Genomic DNA, 15,686 nt, shown 5'->3' with positions numbered 1-15,686 from the left:
GCAGTTCACGTCCAGGTCAATAATCATACACTAGTAATTATTTACAATGTCTTAGTACAACTTTTTTGGAATTTTGGATCCTCAATGCTCTTCAACTTTGTACTTGTTTGGCTTTATGAATACTTTGATATGAGCGTCACTGATGAGTCTTATGTAGACGAAACACGCGTCTGGCGTACTAAATTATAATCCTGGTACCTTTGATAACTATTAGAACAAAAGCTGAGAAAATCGCCTTAAAATTATGACATACTCAGTAGGCATAACAAAATTCAAATCATTTTCAGCCAGGCACCGACTCCCTGACAAATCTGAAATAAATCTCTTACAATGTAAAACTATATTATATAACCTGAACAAAATATCTAATCATTCATCACTGCATTATGCAAAAAAAAAAAAAAAAAAAAAATCATTGATCAGTTGGAACAACAGATCTTCCTCAGAGACTGAAACGTCCACGTGTCAAAAATATATCTACTTTAAATTCCCTAAAATATAATAATAAATGAATCTAATAAAATATGACTTTACAGTATCGATAAAAGGTAAACACTAGAAAATAAGTAAAACAATTATGAATAAAGGACAAGTCCTCCAAAGATTTCAGTCATATTGGCATTTTTGTAGAACTTAGGTTGCTGCTGATTTTTGCTGTCAAGTTTCTCCCAGTGTATTATAGTTTTGGATGCAGAAATTCAAAATTAAGTTAAAATATACTGTTATCACAGAGAAATGACTCGCTTTTTGTAATTTCGATAATGCAAATGTTGAAATCAAAATAGCAACACTTCAACATGTAAGTTTTGCAAATACTTGAAGTCAATGAACCATGATCGAAGGTACATGTCTAAACAATCTCAATGGAAATGAGATATGCCAATGCTGATACAACTGCATACCAAATATTATTGACTTATCGTAAGTAGTTTTCTTTACACAAACCTTAACATAAAGTTATACATGTAAATTAAGCAAAATCTTAAAGTCAATAAATCATGACCGAGGGGACGAGGTCAAATAGTTTCCATGTTAATGAGATGTGCCAATGCTAATACTAAAGGCATACCAAATATCATTGACCTACCACTAGTGATTCACCGTAAACCGATCTGATCACAAACTATTACATGAAAACTAAGCAAAAGTTTCAAAGTCAATAGACCATGACTGAGGGAGCGGGCCAAATAATCTCCATGGAAATGAGATATGCCAATCGTATACTACTGCATACCAATTATCATCAATTTACCACTAGTGGTTCCCCATTAACTGACCTAATCACACACTAATACATAAAAACTAAGCAAAAGTTTCAAAGTCAATAGACCATAACGGGACTAAGTAACCTCCATGATAATGAAACGTGCCAATACTAATACAACTGCAAACTAAATATCTTTGACTTACCACTAGTGGTTAACCATAAATTAATACATTGTTGCCGCCGAGGCCATCGCCGGAAACAGCATACCTATGTCTCGCTGTTTGACTCCTTCAAGCGACATTCACCATTATTTAAGAATACATTTTTGAAGAACACAACAGAGGATGATCGCTATATAATGAAAAAAGCTCAAATAAACCTTTTGAAGCGATGTAATTTACAATTTGTTTCTTTCACATAACACCATCAAGCCATGTCCTTACTTTTGATCGTTACAATATTAACGTTACTCAGCGAACGTATCGGCATAACAAATCGATAAAGCAAAACACCCTCAATGTGAAATGATTTAATGCAGCACTAATTGTTTATAGATTAAGTTCCTGGTATTTTACATTCAATGTAGTTTGAAAGAATTGACAATACCCTGATACCAAAAGTTAAGCAGAAAAAAATATAAAATACACGTAATAAATTCCATGCGTCAGAAACTATATCATATCTTTTGTCTTGAAACCATAACGTAATTTAACAGTTGCACAAATGCCTTTGTCATTCCAAATATAACTATCATAGCATTAATATTCTTTTGTCATTCTATTAAGAATTATTATTCCTTTGATATTCCTATGTCATTCTGATAAGAATTATAATTACAGTAATATTCTTATATAACAAAATATCCATAACATTAACATAGCTATGTCATTTTTAAAAGAAAGTTTAAATTTAATATTCCTACGTCATTCTTAAAAAACTTATCATTACATCAATAAACCTATGTCGTTCTGATCAGAACTATCATTACATTGATATTCATACAAAGGCAAAAGTAGTATAACAAAGTTCTGATCAGAATTATGCATTCATTAATATACCTATGTATTTTTATAAGAAAGATGAAAACATTAATATTCCTATGTCTTTCTTAAAAAATTTATCCTTACACCAATATACCTATGTCATTTTTATAAGAAAGATGAAAACATTAATATTCCTATGTCTTTCTTAAAAAAATTATCATTACATCAATATACCTATGTCGTCCTGATCAGAATCATCCATTACATTAATTAGAAACAAAATGTTCATTTCTAATTTAGTTTCAATAATACGGGTAGCTTCATTTATACATAATTAAGCTATCATCTATGTTTTCTAACTTTGATTAGGTACCATATCCCTTTCTGAAATGTTATATTCCTCCGCAAAATATTGTCCCTGAAAAAAAAAATAATGTTTTATTTTGTCAAACTATCATAATCTTAATATTGATAACTATTCCAAATAAGTCAAATTCAAATATTGTAAAATATTGACAACAATATATGCTACCCTTTGTGTTGTTTTGTTGTTGATAATATTGATTTGTTTACAATTTAGTTGAGAAAGGGGGTGGGGGTAAAACTGATTTGTTGTTGATTCATTATATTATCCACTCCTCACCTTAATAAAAATTGCAAAAACCAGCCCTTAGGATCTGCTCATCACCTTATTAAATTTGGCACAGACTTTATTTCTGAATCTGCTATTTTGAAAAGTTGACCACCAAAAATGTCTTAAATGAGTGGCATCACTTTGATATAAGCAAAATATAGAAATACACAAGAATGCACATGATGTCGACCTACGCATACACATTCTTATTTCAAACTATCAGAAAACCGAAACAGAAAGCACTTCTCTATACATAACTAAATGGCCGTTTCAGAATCTGAGGAACCATTGATAATTTCATTTTTCGTACCCTAAAATGAAAATAACGTGTCATTCGACATTTTAAACCAATCACGACGTTTTGGTGTACACTTTTGAAAATATTACCCAGGATGCATTATATTCTGAAACGACGAAGTCCTATCAGAATACAATTAATTGATACAAATATTTTGCTACCATTTCGATATTTAAAACTTGAATATTATCCTTAACACTATCCCTATTTGTAAAATATATGGCATAGAAGGCCATATAAAACAGTTTTACAAAACAAATCAATTCTACCCTCCCCATCTTTTCAACTAAATTGTAAACAAACCAATAATTACAACAAAAAAAAACAACACAAAGGGTAGCCATATATTTGTGACAATATTTTACAATACTTGTTTTCATTTAACATATTGAACTATTCAAAGAAAAGTCTGCCAACAGACAGCAATTGAATTAAAGGTTTCTGACATATCTTAAAAATGTGTAGATGTAACAACTCATCACTGTTAAACTTCTGAATGTCATTCTGATAAAAAGTCCAAAAGACAAATGTCACAAGAATATCTAATTTTATAAAATCTATCAAAAAATTAAGTTACATTTACTTCAAGGAAGTATCTAAGATTTCCGATAGATCAAAAATGTCTACACTTGTTCCAAATGCTAGTGACCGAATGTGATGTTACTATGTTAAGTAGTTCCTGTGAAAAGTGTGACGAACATATTTATTATTGTTACCTTAATAAATTATACAATATGGACAGAAAGTAAACCTTATTCTTACTCACCTCCTCAAATAATTTCTGGAATTTGTTAGCAGCATGTTTAGATTTAAACTGTGCTTTAAAGTGTCTTCTGACAGGTGCAAATGTAGAGTAATCTATTGGAGACCATAAACAATCTTTATCATTTCTGTAATGAAAAAAAAACAACATATTCAAAAGATCAAAATAGAAAAATAAACAGTTATATATTTAAGGAATGACTGTCATCTTTTTTTTCTTTCTGTGAAATGTGGTGCACACTGGATAATCCGCGTAGCGGGTAATGTTGATGTGTGCACCACATTGTATGTTACTTCGAATACACAGAAAAAAATATAACATAAATTCCATTTAAAGTCTGGGTGAATCATAAATGAACGTACACATGACAAAACTATGTCTATGAGATGATAGACTAAACACTGTTAGCTAACCAGAAGACGTTTTATATCTAAATATAGTGTTTTTCTATATTTGTATCGCTTCATCTGAAAGATTTCCTTACTTATCGACCATTCATCTTCAATCAAATGAAAAAAACACAATAAACTGTTTCTCCTGTATAATGATGTTGGAGTGATATATCTATTTACACCATTGGGTCGATGACACTGCTGGTTGACGTTTAGTCCCTGAGGGTATCATCAACCTAGCAGTCAGGACTTCGCTGTTGACATGATTATCAATTGTATGGTTCGTTTTTATAAATTGACTGTTTGCGGAGATTTTCTTGTCCAAGGCATTTATCACCATGTGCGTATTTGGCACCACTTTTTACTAATTGTTGGGTCCTCGGTACTCTTCGGCTTTATACTTGTTTGGCTTTATAGCTATTTTTTATCTGAGCGTCACAGGTGAGTCTTGTGTGGACGAGGCGCGCGTCTTGTTTGTTAAATTGTAGGATTGGTACCTTTGATAACTATTGGATTTCTATGAGATTATAGATATCAAACGTTAAATATTTGTTTTCATTTTAAAAGATATTGAAGTTTACAAAAAAGCCTACTTACAGATATACATTCTGTTCCTTGGCTACTAAATGATAACAAACAGAATTGTTGTTGTCTAATTTTACTTCAACCAGATAACCATTGGCATTTCCGTCAAAAAAGACCTTCATTGTTCCTAGTCCTAGTGCCTACAAAGCAATTAAATGTAAATAGTAATAAATTTAACCCCACATAAGAGTTTCAACTGCAGGACAGATTAATGTTGGACGTGCAGCCAAAATTTTGTCATACATTTCTGGTTGAGAACATGTCAATATGATATAGATATAAACCATACAAAAAGAAGATGTGGTATGATTGCCAATGAGACAACTCTCCACAAGAGACCAAAATGACACAGAAATTAACAACTATAGGTCACCGTATGGCCTTCGATAATAAGCAAAGCCTATACCGCAGAGTCAGCTATAAAAGGCCCCGAAATGACAATGTAAAACAATTCAAACGAGAAAACTAACGGCCTAATTTATATACAAAAAAATGAACGAAAAACAAATAAGTAACACATAAACTAACGACAACCACTGAATTACAGGCTCCTGACTTGGGACAGACTCATACATACAGAATATGGCGGGGTTAAACATTTAGCGGGATTCCAACCCTCTCCTTACCTGGGACAGTGGTATAACAGTACAACATAAGAGCGAACTATAAAAATCAGTTGAAAATGGCTTAACTCATCAGATGGATAAAAATACAAATACTAGAAAAATACAAGTGGACGAGGCCCGGTACTTGTACATCCAAACAACAAAAAGACACTAAAAAAAATCTGAGAGTACTTGCAATTAAGTGACAGTTAGTTCAAAGCCACTTACAACTAATGAAAAAATCATGCATCTAAGACTGAATCACCATGCTTTGTATCTGTCTTCCATTCTGAGTCAGGTTGCTAGTTCCAAGGAGATAATAAGCAAGAAGACTGACACATCCTTACACCGAATAATATCGTTGTAAAAGAGGGGCGAAAAATACCAGAGGGACATTGTAAGTCTCATGACCCAAGGCTCTGTGTTGAAGACCGTACCTTGACATGAAAATTGGTTCATCATTACACCGATTAATATTATTGTAGTCTCTTGTTATCTTAAAACTGAGTCTAGACATATACAGCCAAGAACGCTAAAATATTGGTTATATGACCTTCCTATTACGTCCCTACATCAATCTCTCCAAAGTACTTCCACAAAGCATGTCATAACTATAGGACAGTTATTGCACGAGTGGGATCTTGCACAAACATGGATGCTTCAGATTTTCCAAGACTTAATTAAGTATAAGTAAAATAATAGCAAATTACAGGTATAAACACTTATTCACCTTCCAACCAACTTCTTTGATGAAGAATTTTATTCTTTTGTTAAAAAGTGTTACTAGTGTTTCATCTCCATCTGTTGAATTTTCATCTTCATCTGTTGAATTTTCATCTTCATCTCCCTCCTTATCTTCTACACTAACTTGTTCTTTAGTTATATCCACCTTTGACTCCGCTGGGTGTGTAACCACAGTATACGACTCCTCTGGCTGTGGAACCATCGTATGTGAGATCCTCTGGCTGTGTTACAAAAGTTCTTGAATCTTTTGGCATTGTTACCACATGTCTTGCCTCTTTTGGCTGTGTAATCACAGTTTTTGTTTCAGCTAAGTTTGTTACTCCATGTTTAGACTCTTTTATCTGTGTTACCATAGTTGTGGGTATTATAGCTAAATCTTCAATCAAAGCGCGAAAGCGCTGTAAAGGCAGTTAATTACAGGTTGTGTGTATTGCTAGTCCAGTTATATCATTATCTTCCATAGAACAGAGGTGGTTTGTAGAATTTAAGATTTAGAGTTCTTTTGTACCTAGTTCACCTATATCTATAGTCTACTGTTTACAGTATATTTTCTGTGCCTCCCATGAAATGCATTTTTAGCCATGGTCTTGTCAGTTTGCTTTAAATTTATGAGTTTGACTGTCCCTTTTGTGTCTTTCGTCCCTCTTCTTTAGACATATAAGAACTTTTTCTTTTCAATATAAATAGACTATTTTTAATTATTGATTGTATACGCATATTCTATGACTCCGATAAAAAATAGTTCACAAAGATTGACTAGTCTCTGTACTGTGTGTATAGCAAGAACATCAAGTAACATAATGGTAAATGTACATAGAAACATGTCAACTTTTTTGATGACCATACCTGCCAACTGCCAGTATTTGCAGAGTATTTCCCCCATTGAGCTCAAGCTCCCAAATGGCAATTTTGTAAGAGCAATTTTGACGACTATTTTAAAGAAAACAATTAATTCAACAATGGCTATGAGCTTGTTAATGCACGAAGAGGCCAAAAACCACATTAGAATATATTTGAAGGGAATCCATGACAAATCATCCCACTTTTTCACTAACTCGCCCCACTTTAAAAACAAGAGTGTACACACTGAAATGTCTCGCCTTCTTTACTAATCATTGATATTATGTTGATAGTCCTAATAATAAAGCTTTATTACAACTGTCACATAATCTTAACATAAACCAAGAAAACTAAACATTGACCTTTGGACCATGAAAATGAGGTCAAGGTCAGATAAACCATGCCAGGTTGGTATGTACAGCTAACAATTCTTCCATACAACAAATAAAATTGACTTATTGCTTATAGTTTAAGAAAAACAGACCAAAACACAAAAGCTTAACACTGAGCAATGAACCGTAAAAAATGAGATCAAGGTCAAATAAAACCTGCGCGACTGACATGAAGATCATGAAATATTTCCATACACCAAATATAGTTGACCTATTGCATATAGTATTAGAAAAACAGACCAAAACTCAAAAACTTAACTTCGACCACTGAACCATGAAAATGAGGTCAAGGTCATATGACACCTGCCAGGTAGACCTGTACACCTTACAACCATTCCATACACAAAATATAGAAAACCTATTGCAAACAGTATAAGAAAAACAGACTAAAACACAAAACTTAACTATAACCACTAATCCATGAAAATGAGGTCAAGGTCAGATGACACCTGCCAGTTGGACATGTACACCTTACAGTGCGTCCATACACCGAATATACTAGACCTATTGCTAATAGTATCTCAGATATGGACTTGACCACCAAAACTTAACCTTGTTCGCTGATGCATGAAATGAGGTCGAGGTCAAGTGAAAACTGTCTGACGGGCAAGAGGACCTTGCAAGGTATGCACATACCAAATATAGTTTTCCTATTACTTATAATAAGAGAGAATTTAACATTACAAAATATTTTAACTTTTTTTTCAAGTAGTCACTGAACCATGAAAATGAGGTCAAGGACATTGGACATGTGACTGACGGAAACTTCGTAACATGAGGCAACCATATACAAAGAATGAAGCATCCAGGTCTCCCACCTTCTAAAATATAAAGCTTTTAAGAACTGAGCTAACATCGCCGCCGCCGTAGGATCACTATCCCTATGTCGAGCTTTCTGCGAAAAAAGTCGCAGGCTTGACAAAAAAACTGCCCCAACCTGGATTACCAAATCGCCCCACTTGTGAACTGTGTTAAATCCCGTTAATATTACTCCTGCCAACTGGTCCCACCTAATGGAAATCGGTGAAATCTAGATAAATGTATTATTAACCAGGGTGAATTTAGTAATGCCAACTCGCCCCACTTATGGAAAAAGATGTTATCCCATTAAATATAAGTTCAATTCCTTATATTGCATTATGATACATTTAACAGGTTTCTTTTCAATTGTTATGCAAATAACTAAGCTTCAAAAGTTACAGTTATTCTTCAACAATCAGGTTTTTTTTAGAATTATATATAATTTCAGTATATATCAATAATAGTAATTAAATTAATTTTTGGTTTGTTTGTATTCTGTGTAGATTAGTTTTCATTAAAGTGGTGCGAGCTTTTATTTTTAATTATATATATATATATATATTAATCTAAATATTACCGTTTTTTTATAAGTAGGGCGAGTTGGCAGGAGTAATATTAAACATGATTTAACCAATTTCACATGTGGGGCGATTTGATAAATCAGTTTGTGGCGTTTTTTTAAAAAGTGGGGCGATTAACCAGTGGGGCGACTTGTCCTGCTTCCATTTGAAGGCCCCCTTGAAGGTTTTGTATGACTATATGAACCATCTTTCACGTAAAACCCCCATGTGCATTTTGAAAAGTTGTCAGATATGTTTCTAACTCCAGGCAAAATCTACCGGTATGAATGAAAAAGAAGTTTTCAATTAAGGCTCTGTGGCCATAACAGCTGTCTCATTAGCATTTTTACCACTTCCCATATTTGCAATTAAAACAATAGAAGAAAATTATTCAACGCAAAAACAAAACTTACTTGTAAATATGAAATTCTCTTTACGGTATGAGTTTTTCTCATTGTTTGAGATTGTACAGTAGTACCTGCAACTGCTTATACCTATTTCTTATTCACTTTTGCTTGATAAACTCACTAAATATCATATACATTGTACCACATCTCCTTATTTTTATAAGCATTCCAATAACATGAACAATTGTAATTCAATTCTATATACCAAAGCAAAATTAACTGCACCACTTTCATTCACTAGTATGCATCTTTTGGCAAAATACAAGTTCTTAAATGACACAATATATATTTATTGATAAAAAAATAAAATTTAGTATACAACTCTTTAACAGGTATAAAAAAAAGCACAGCTGTGAAATCTGTGCTGAAAACATAGACATTGATGGTATTTGAGTAATTCCATATGTGAAGCTCAACATTAGCTCGTCAGTTGGTGGTGGACAGTTATAGTTCCTTCCTGCAGGCTAGGATGAATGACTTTTCAGGAAAACCAATTTCACAAATCAAAACTTTCCTCTAGATTTCTCCTACAATATTCATCCAGTTTAGTTCTTTTGTTTTAATTGGACACCGTCCTGATTTTTAATTTTGAAAACCATTCAGTCTCTTGCTTGCAAATGGTGCATGAAAACAGGATGGGTATGGCAGTAGACAAGTCTCTTTAATGTGGGTTTGTGCCCTGAAAAAAAGTTTTATAACTTAAGTTTTTTTGAAACTTGTGCAACACACATACCTAAATAACTATAACATAGAAGAGAGCATCATTCGTGTCAATGTTTCGTTCCTGTTTACATTGTCATTGATATTTTTTCAGAAAGCCTGAGGCATAGCTCATGAATTCCTGTCATTACATCCTAAAATAATATAATTACTGCTAGAATAATTATCAGCATGATATACGTACACTATCATTGTACAGCCCAAGTCTTCAGTATATATAATTGTTGCATTCATTCACTCCTGTGTTCAGTCGTTCAAAAATATTTAAACATCAACAAATGAACTTTAATAAGGACAAGAAAACACTAGAAAAGATACGTACATACAACTTGTGTTTTAAAAGTGTATTTGAAAGAGAAATATATCTGGTTCAACGATGTATAAAGGAGGAAAAATTGTAGATATTGCATTACGATGCTTTCTACCTAATAGCACGTGGATATGTTTACATTTTTCATATTTAGACTTGACCCAGTATGACCCGTACCTTGTAGGTCACCGCCGTCGTTTAAACACTAGACTACAGTCGTGTATAAGACAATAAAAAGCTTAAGCCTGTACTATTTGTGTGAAGTAAATGTGTTTGTTCTCTACATTTAAATTGTTTTACCTGATAGCAAGGACGTATATCTATCCGTTTCCTTCTCAATTCACTTTGTCAAATTCTTCGAACTTCTTCAAAACATACGTATTACTGCGCCCGGAAGTGAGAAAAATATTAGAAATCCTCGTAAAATAATGCTATCTTTAATTTTGTGGAATCCATTTTGTTATATTTATAATACAAAGATAAAGAAAAGTTACGATTAATTATGAATTTGCATATCATTATACGGAACGTTTATGGACTATTTTTTCCATAGCTGTATGTCGGTCATTTTGGCGGGAAATCATGTACACATACACACGTAGATTGGCTGGTACCCGATCGTAATGTTACACATCACATATATCAAATAGCTAATACCCGGAACGTAGTACCGGGAACCAGGATAATACGTAGACAACATACATAACTAATACCGAAATTGAAAACGCTTTACGGTTTCTCGTTCATAAACCGAATTCCGCTTTGAATTATAGAAGATGCCATATTAATCATGTTCAGTCGACTTTTCATTGTTTTATCAACGTCTGAAAGAATCTTTAGATGTCAGATAACACTCGAAATTGACCCGACCTCTTTCCACACGGAATACACATAATGATAGTTTGTAGTCAGGTTGACTGCTTATAATGCAAAATACACACTAATAACAAGTTCTATAAAACGAACAATACACACTGATCGTTTCTTTAGTCCCCAATGTAAATGAAAGAAACAAAAACCATAGCATACCATAAAAAGAAGAGGAGAAATTCGAACATTTCCGGATCTATTTCTGGCAAAAAGACCCCCTGCATAGATTGCGTATGAAAAGATGAACCTCATGACTTAAAAGTCAGGCCTTAAAGCACTGCCTTTAAAAAATGAATCCCTTTTTCGTTATCGGAAATACAACAGTCAAAATAAATTATCTTACTACCATTGGAAATATAATGATATAACAACTAATGATATGTATAAAAACAATGTTAGGTTCTAATAAACATATCTTCTAATTAATCCTCAGACAACATCTGAAAATCTCTGTTCAACCATAGTTGAAAATGAAATTGCGATCAAGTGAAAACGGTCTGACGAGCATGAAGACCATGTACGGTACGCACATACCAAATATGGTTATCCTATAACTCATAATAAGAGAGAAACTAAAATTGCAAAACATTAATATAAGGCATCTTAATACAAAGTTTGAAGCATCCAGGTTTTCCACCTTTTTAAATATAAAGCTTTAAAGAAGTTAGTTAACGCTACCGCAACCGCCTCCTGAGTACTATCCCTATGTCGAGCTTTCTCCGGCAAAAGTCGCAGGCTTAAAATCAAACTTTATGCTGGCTTCAGAAAATTGAGTAAGGGAATGAAATCTGTGAGAAAGTGACATTTACAACTTAAAATTATTCTATACACCAAATACAGTTAACTTATGTACTTGATCGCTAACCCCTAGCTATGACAAATAAACTGTGAAAATAAGGTCAAGGTCTGTTGTACCTTTTCAGACAGAGAGTAAGAACTTAAAATAATACGATAAACCAAAATAAAGTTAACCTAATGCATGTACTTTAAAAGAGAGGAGAAAGACACAAGAGGGACTATCAAACTCATAATGCAAAAATAAACTGACAACTTCATGGCTAAAAAAGAAAAAAAGACCAACAGACAAATAACGGTACACAAACAAAACATAGAAAGCTAATGAATGAGCAGCACAGACCCCATCAACAACTGGGGGTGATCTCTGGTGCCCCACCAGATACTGTCCACATGTTGCACCCGTCGTGTTACAAATGTTTGTTCAAACCCGGTTATCAGTCTAAATAAAGGCAACAGTAGTATACCACTGTTCGAAATTCATAAATCGATTGAGAAAAAACTACACGAATGGCCCCGTCGCAAAAAGTTGAAAAAACTGCAATTTCAATAACACATGTGGACACAAACATGATGGTAGTCTGACATATCAAAAATCAGCTCAAAATTTGGAGGCGTATAGAAAATGTCTGTATAACAATTTATCAAAGTTGTAAACCCTTAATTTTGGCAAAAATAAGCAGAGCGGAACGGAACTTAAACTTGATCTGTAACTCATCATGGTTAGCTCACATACCAAAAATCAGCCCAATATCTGAAAGCATTTAGAAAAAAGGTCCGTATAACTGTGGTCTTCAACAATTTATCAAAGTCCATAGCCCGTAATTTCGGCAAAAATTAGATGAGCGGAATAAAACTTCAACTTGATCTGTAACACATCTTGGTTAATTCACATTCCAAAAGTCATCCCAATATTTGAAAGCGTTTAGAAAAAAAGTCCGTATAACTGTGATTTCAACAATTTATCACAGTCCAAAGTCCGTAATTTCGGCAAAAATTAGTGGAGCGGAACGAAACTTTAACTTGATCTGTAACTCATCATGGTTAACTAACTTACAAAAAATTAACCCAATATCTGAAGGCGTTTAGAAAAAAACCTCCGTATAATGGTGTGTTGCGGAATGACGGAATGACAGAATGACGGAATTACGGACAAGGGTACAACTATATAAAACCGACAACTTCGTTGCGGGGCCATACAAACGAATCCGGGTTACAAATTCTAATGGGAAGGGTCACATTCTGGCAAATGAAAGGTGATTGTAGTTTCTACATTAGGAACATTAGGAACATATCAGATATTATCTGCTAAACGGATATCCAGTAACGGTTTACCAACTCGTGATGCCGTCCGTAAAATGAAAAATGAGTTGTACCAATGCTAATACAACTGCATACTAAATATGATTCACCTACCAATTGAGGTTCACCATAAACTAGTCCCAATCACAAACTATAACATTGTTTACGCCACCGCATCCGCCGGAAATAGCATACATATATCTTCCTTTTTGACTTCGTCAAGGCGAGACAAATCTAAATGATATAGGCTCTCGATCCATGAAACAAAATCATTACATGCATAACAACTAAAATACCCCCAAATTAACAAGAGTGTACACACTGGAATGTCTTGCCTTCTTTACTAATCATTGATATTATGTTGATAGTCCTAAATATAAAGCTTTATTAAAACTGTCACATAAACTTAACATTAACCAAGAAAACTAAACATTGACCAATGAACCATGCAAATGGGGTCACGGTCAGATGAACCATGCCAGGCAGTCATGTGCAGCTAACAATTCTTCCATTCAACAAATAAAATTGACCTATTGCTTATAGTTAAAGAAAAACAGACCAAAACATAAAAACTTAACACTGAGCAATGAACCATGAAAATGAGATCAAGGTCGAACAAAACCTGCACGACTGACAAATAGATCATAAAATATTTACATACACCAAATATAGTTGACCTATTACATATAGTATGAGAAAATAAGACCAAACCTCAGAACTTAACTTTGACCACTGAAGCATGAAAATGAGGTTATGGTCGGATGACACCTGCCAGCTAGACATGTACACCTTACAATCATTCCATATACTAAATATAGTAGACCTATTGCATACAGTACTAGAAAAACAGACCAAAACACAAATACTTAACTATACCACTGAACCATAAACACGAGGTCAAGGTCAGATGACACCTGCCAGCTGGACATGTACACCTTACAGGCCTTCCATACACCGAATATACTAGACCTATGGCTTATAGTATCTGAGATATGGACTTGACCACCAAAACTTAAACTTGTTCACTGATCCATGAAATGAGTTCAAGGTGAAGAGAAAACTGTGTGACGGGCATGAGGGATTACAAGGTACGCACATACCAAATATAGTTATCCTATTACGTATAATTAGAGAGAATTTAAAATTACAAAATAATGTTAACTTTCTTTTCAAGAAGTCACTGAACCATGAAAATGAGTTCAAGGACATATGACATGTGACTGACGAAAACTTCGTAACATGAGACATCTATATACAAAGTATGAAGCATCCAGGTCTTCCACCTTCTAAAATATAAAGCTTTTAAGAAGTTAGCTAACGCCGCCGCCGCCATAGCTGCTCCCGCCGGATCACTATCCCTATGTCGAGCTTTCTGCGACAAAAGTCGCAGGCTCGAAAAAAATAGCAGTGCTTCTTTTGCTGTTCTTATAGTTAAATTATGTCACCGGACTTAATACGGAAAAGAAAATCATTTTGAAATTAATATTTATTTATACTGTACTTTATAGTACACACTTGATAGAAATCTATACAGAAGAGAAGAAGATGTTTTATTTCCATGAAATGGGCTCACAAGGAGCATAATATTATAATATCATTATAATATTATTTTTACAAATATAATAAACAATACAGTATACATAGTTACAAACACAAATAAGAAACAACAGTTTCATAAATTCGTATAAATATAGAGTATATATAAATTCTTCGTCTCAGGCACACCTCTAGAATTAATACAAAAAAAAAATCTATGAGTAGCCTAAATATATCTAGCTTAACTGCAGATAGCACCAAGGGATGGTGCTATTTGGCATGGTGGGCGCATATTAACATGTGTATCGGGACATTAATGATATGATTAGATATTGTAAGAAGTTGCACATAACTGGCATGACATCCTCGTTAATAGATTATACATTAATATACAAAACATCGGCTGTAACATAATGTAAGGTCATTTTCACTTTTCGGTATGATTTCATCAAATTTAGGAATTGAACAGCGAGGTCGACTTTTGAAAGTGGAAATATATCTAAATCATTACATTTGCCAAATTCGCCTATGTCAAAATCTAGGCATTTGCATGTCACGTGATACAACTGTCAATATCAAAAACTAAAATTGAATATCATAGACGGTTGCACAGCTTAAGTATAAATGCCAAACTTTAGGGAAGAAATCATCTTTATTTCAACTATGGTCTGTCTAGTTAAAATCAGATCTTTAACTCTGTTGCTGTTTAGCTCTTCAATCATCCTTCATTTAATACTGTTTAACTGCTGCTATTCTGTTACTTTCTGTTACTTTCAACAGTTCGTTACTTAAGAAAATATCTGTACCAAGTCAAACATATGGCAGTTGTATCCATACGTTTGATCAGTTTGAACTTTTGATTTTGTCATTTGATTCGGGACATTCCGTTTTGAGTTGTCATCGGAGTTTAGTATTTTTGTGATTTCACTTTTTACATACAAG

General features: G+C 33.6%; 1 protein-coding gene across 6 annotated transcripts in view; it reads right to left on the bottom strand.

The window, feature by feature from the left end:
• Positions 1-1,721: 1,721 nt before the first annotated feature.
• The window catches only part of LOC139522988 (uncharacterized), a 44,612-nt gene continuing 30,647 nt past the window's right edge, over positions 1,722-15,686 (bottom strand). For 2 of the 6 annotated variants that reach the window (XM_071316687.1, XM_071316686.1), the window contains exons 9-10: positions 6,198-6,587; positions 3,888-4,012 (exon numbers count right to left, since the gene is read on the bottom strand). In XM_071316687.1, coding sequence (XP_071172788.1) covers positions 6,343-6,587 — 245 coding nt within the window. In that variant the 3' untranslated portion in view covers positions 3,888-4,012; positions 6,198-6,342. Of the gene's footprint in view, positions 2,609-3,887; positions 4,013-4,874; positions 5,003-6,197; positions 6,588-15,686 lie in introns of those variants that run through there. The other 4 variants (XM_071316688.1, XM_071316691.1, XM_071316690.1 and 1 more) reach the window with 4 other exon arrangements.

This window comes from Mytilus edulis, chromosome 5, assembly GCF_963676685.1.
Source record: "Mytilus edulis chromosome 5, xbMytEdul2.2, whole genome shotgun sequence".
In the NCBI taxonomy this organism is placed as follows: domain Eukaryota; kingdom Metazoa; phylum Mollusca; class Bivalvia; order Mytilida; family Mytilidae; genus Mytilus; species Mytilus edulis.
This window is presented reverse-complemented; position numbering and strand designations above follow the sequence as displayed.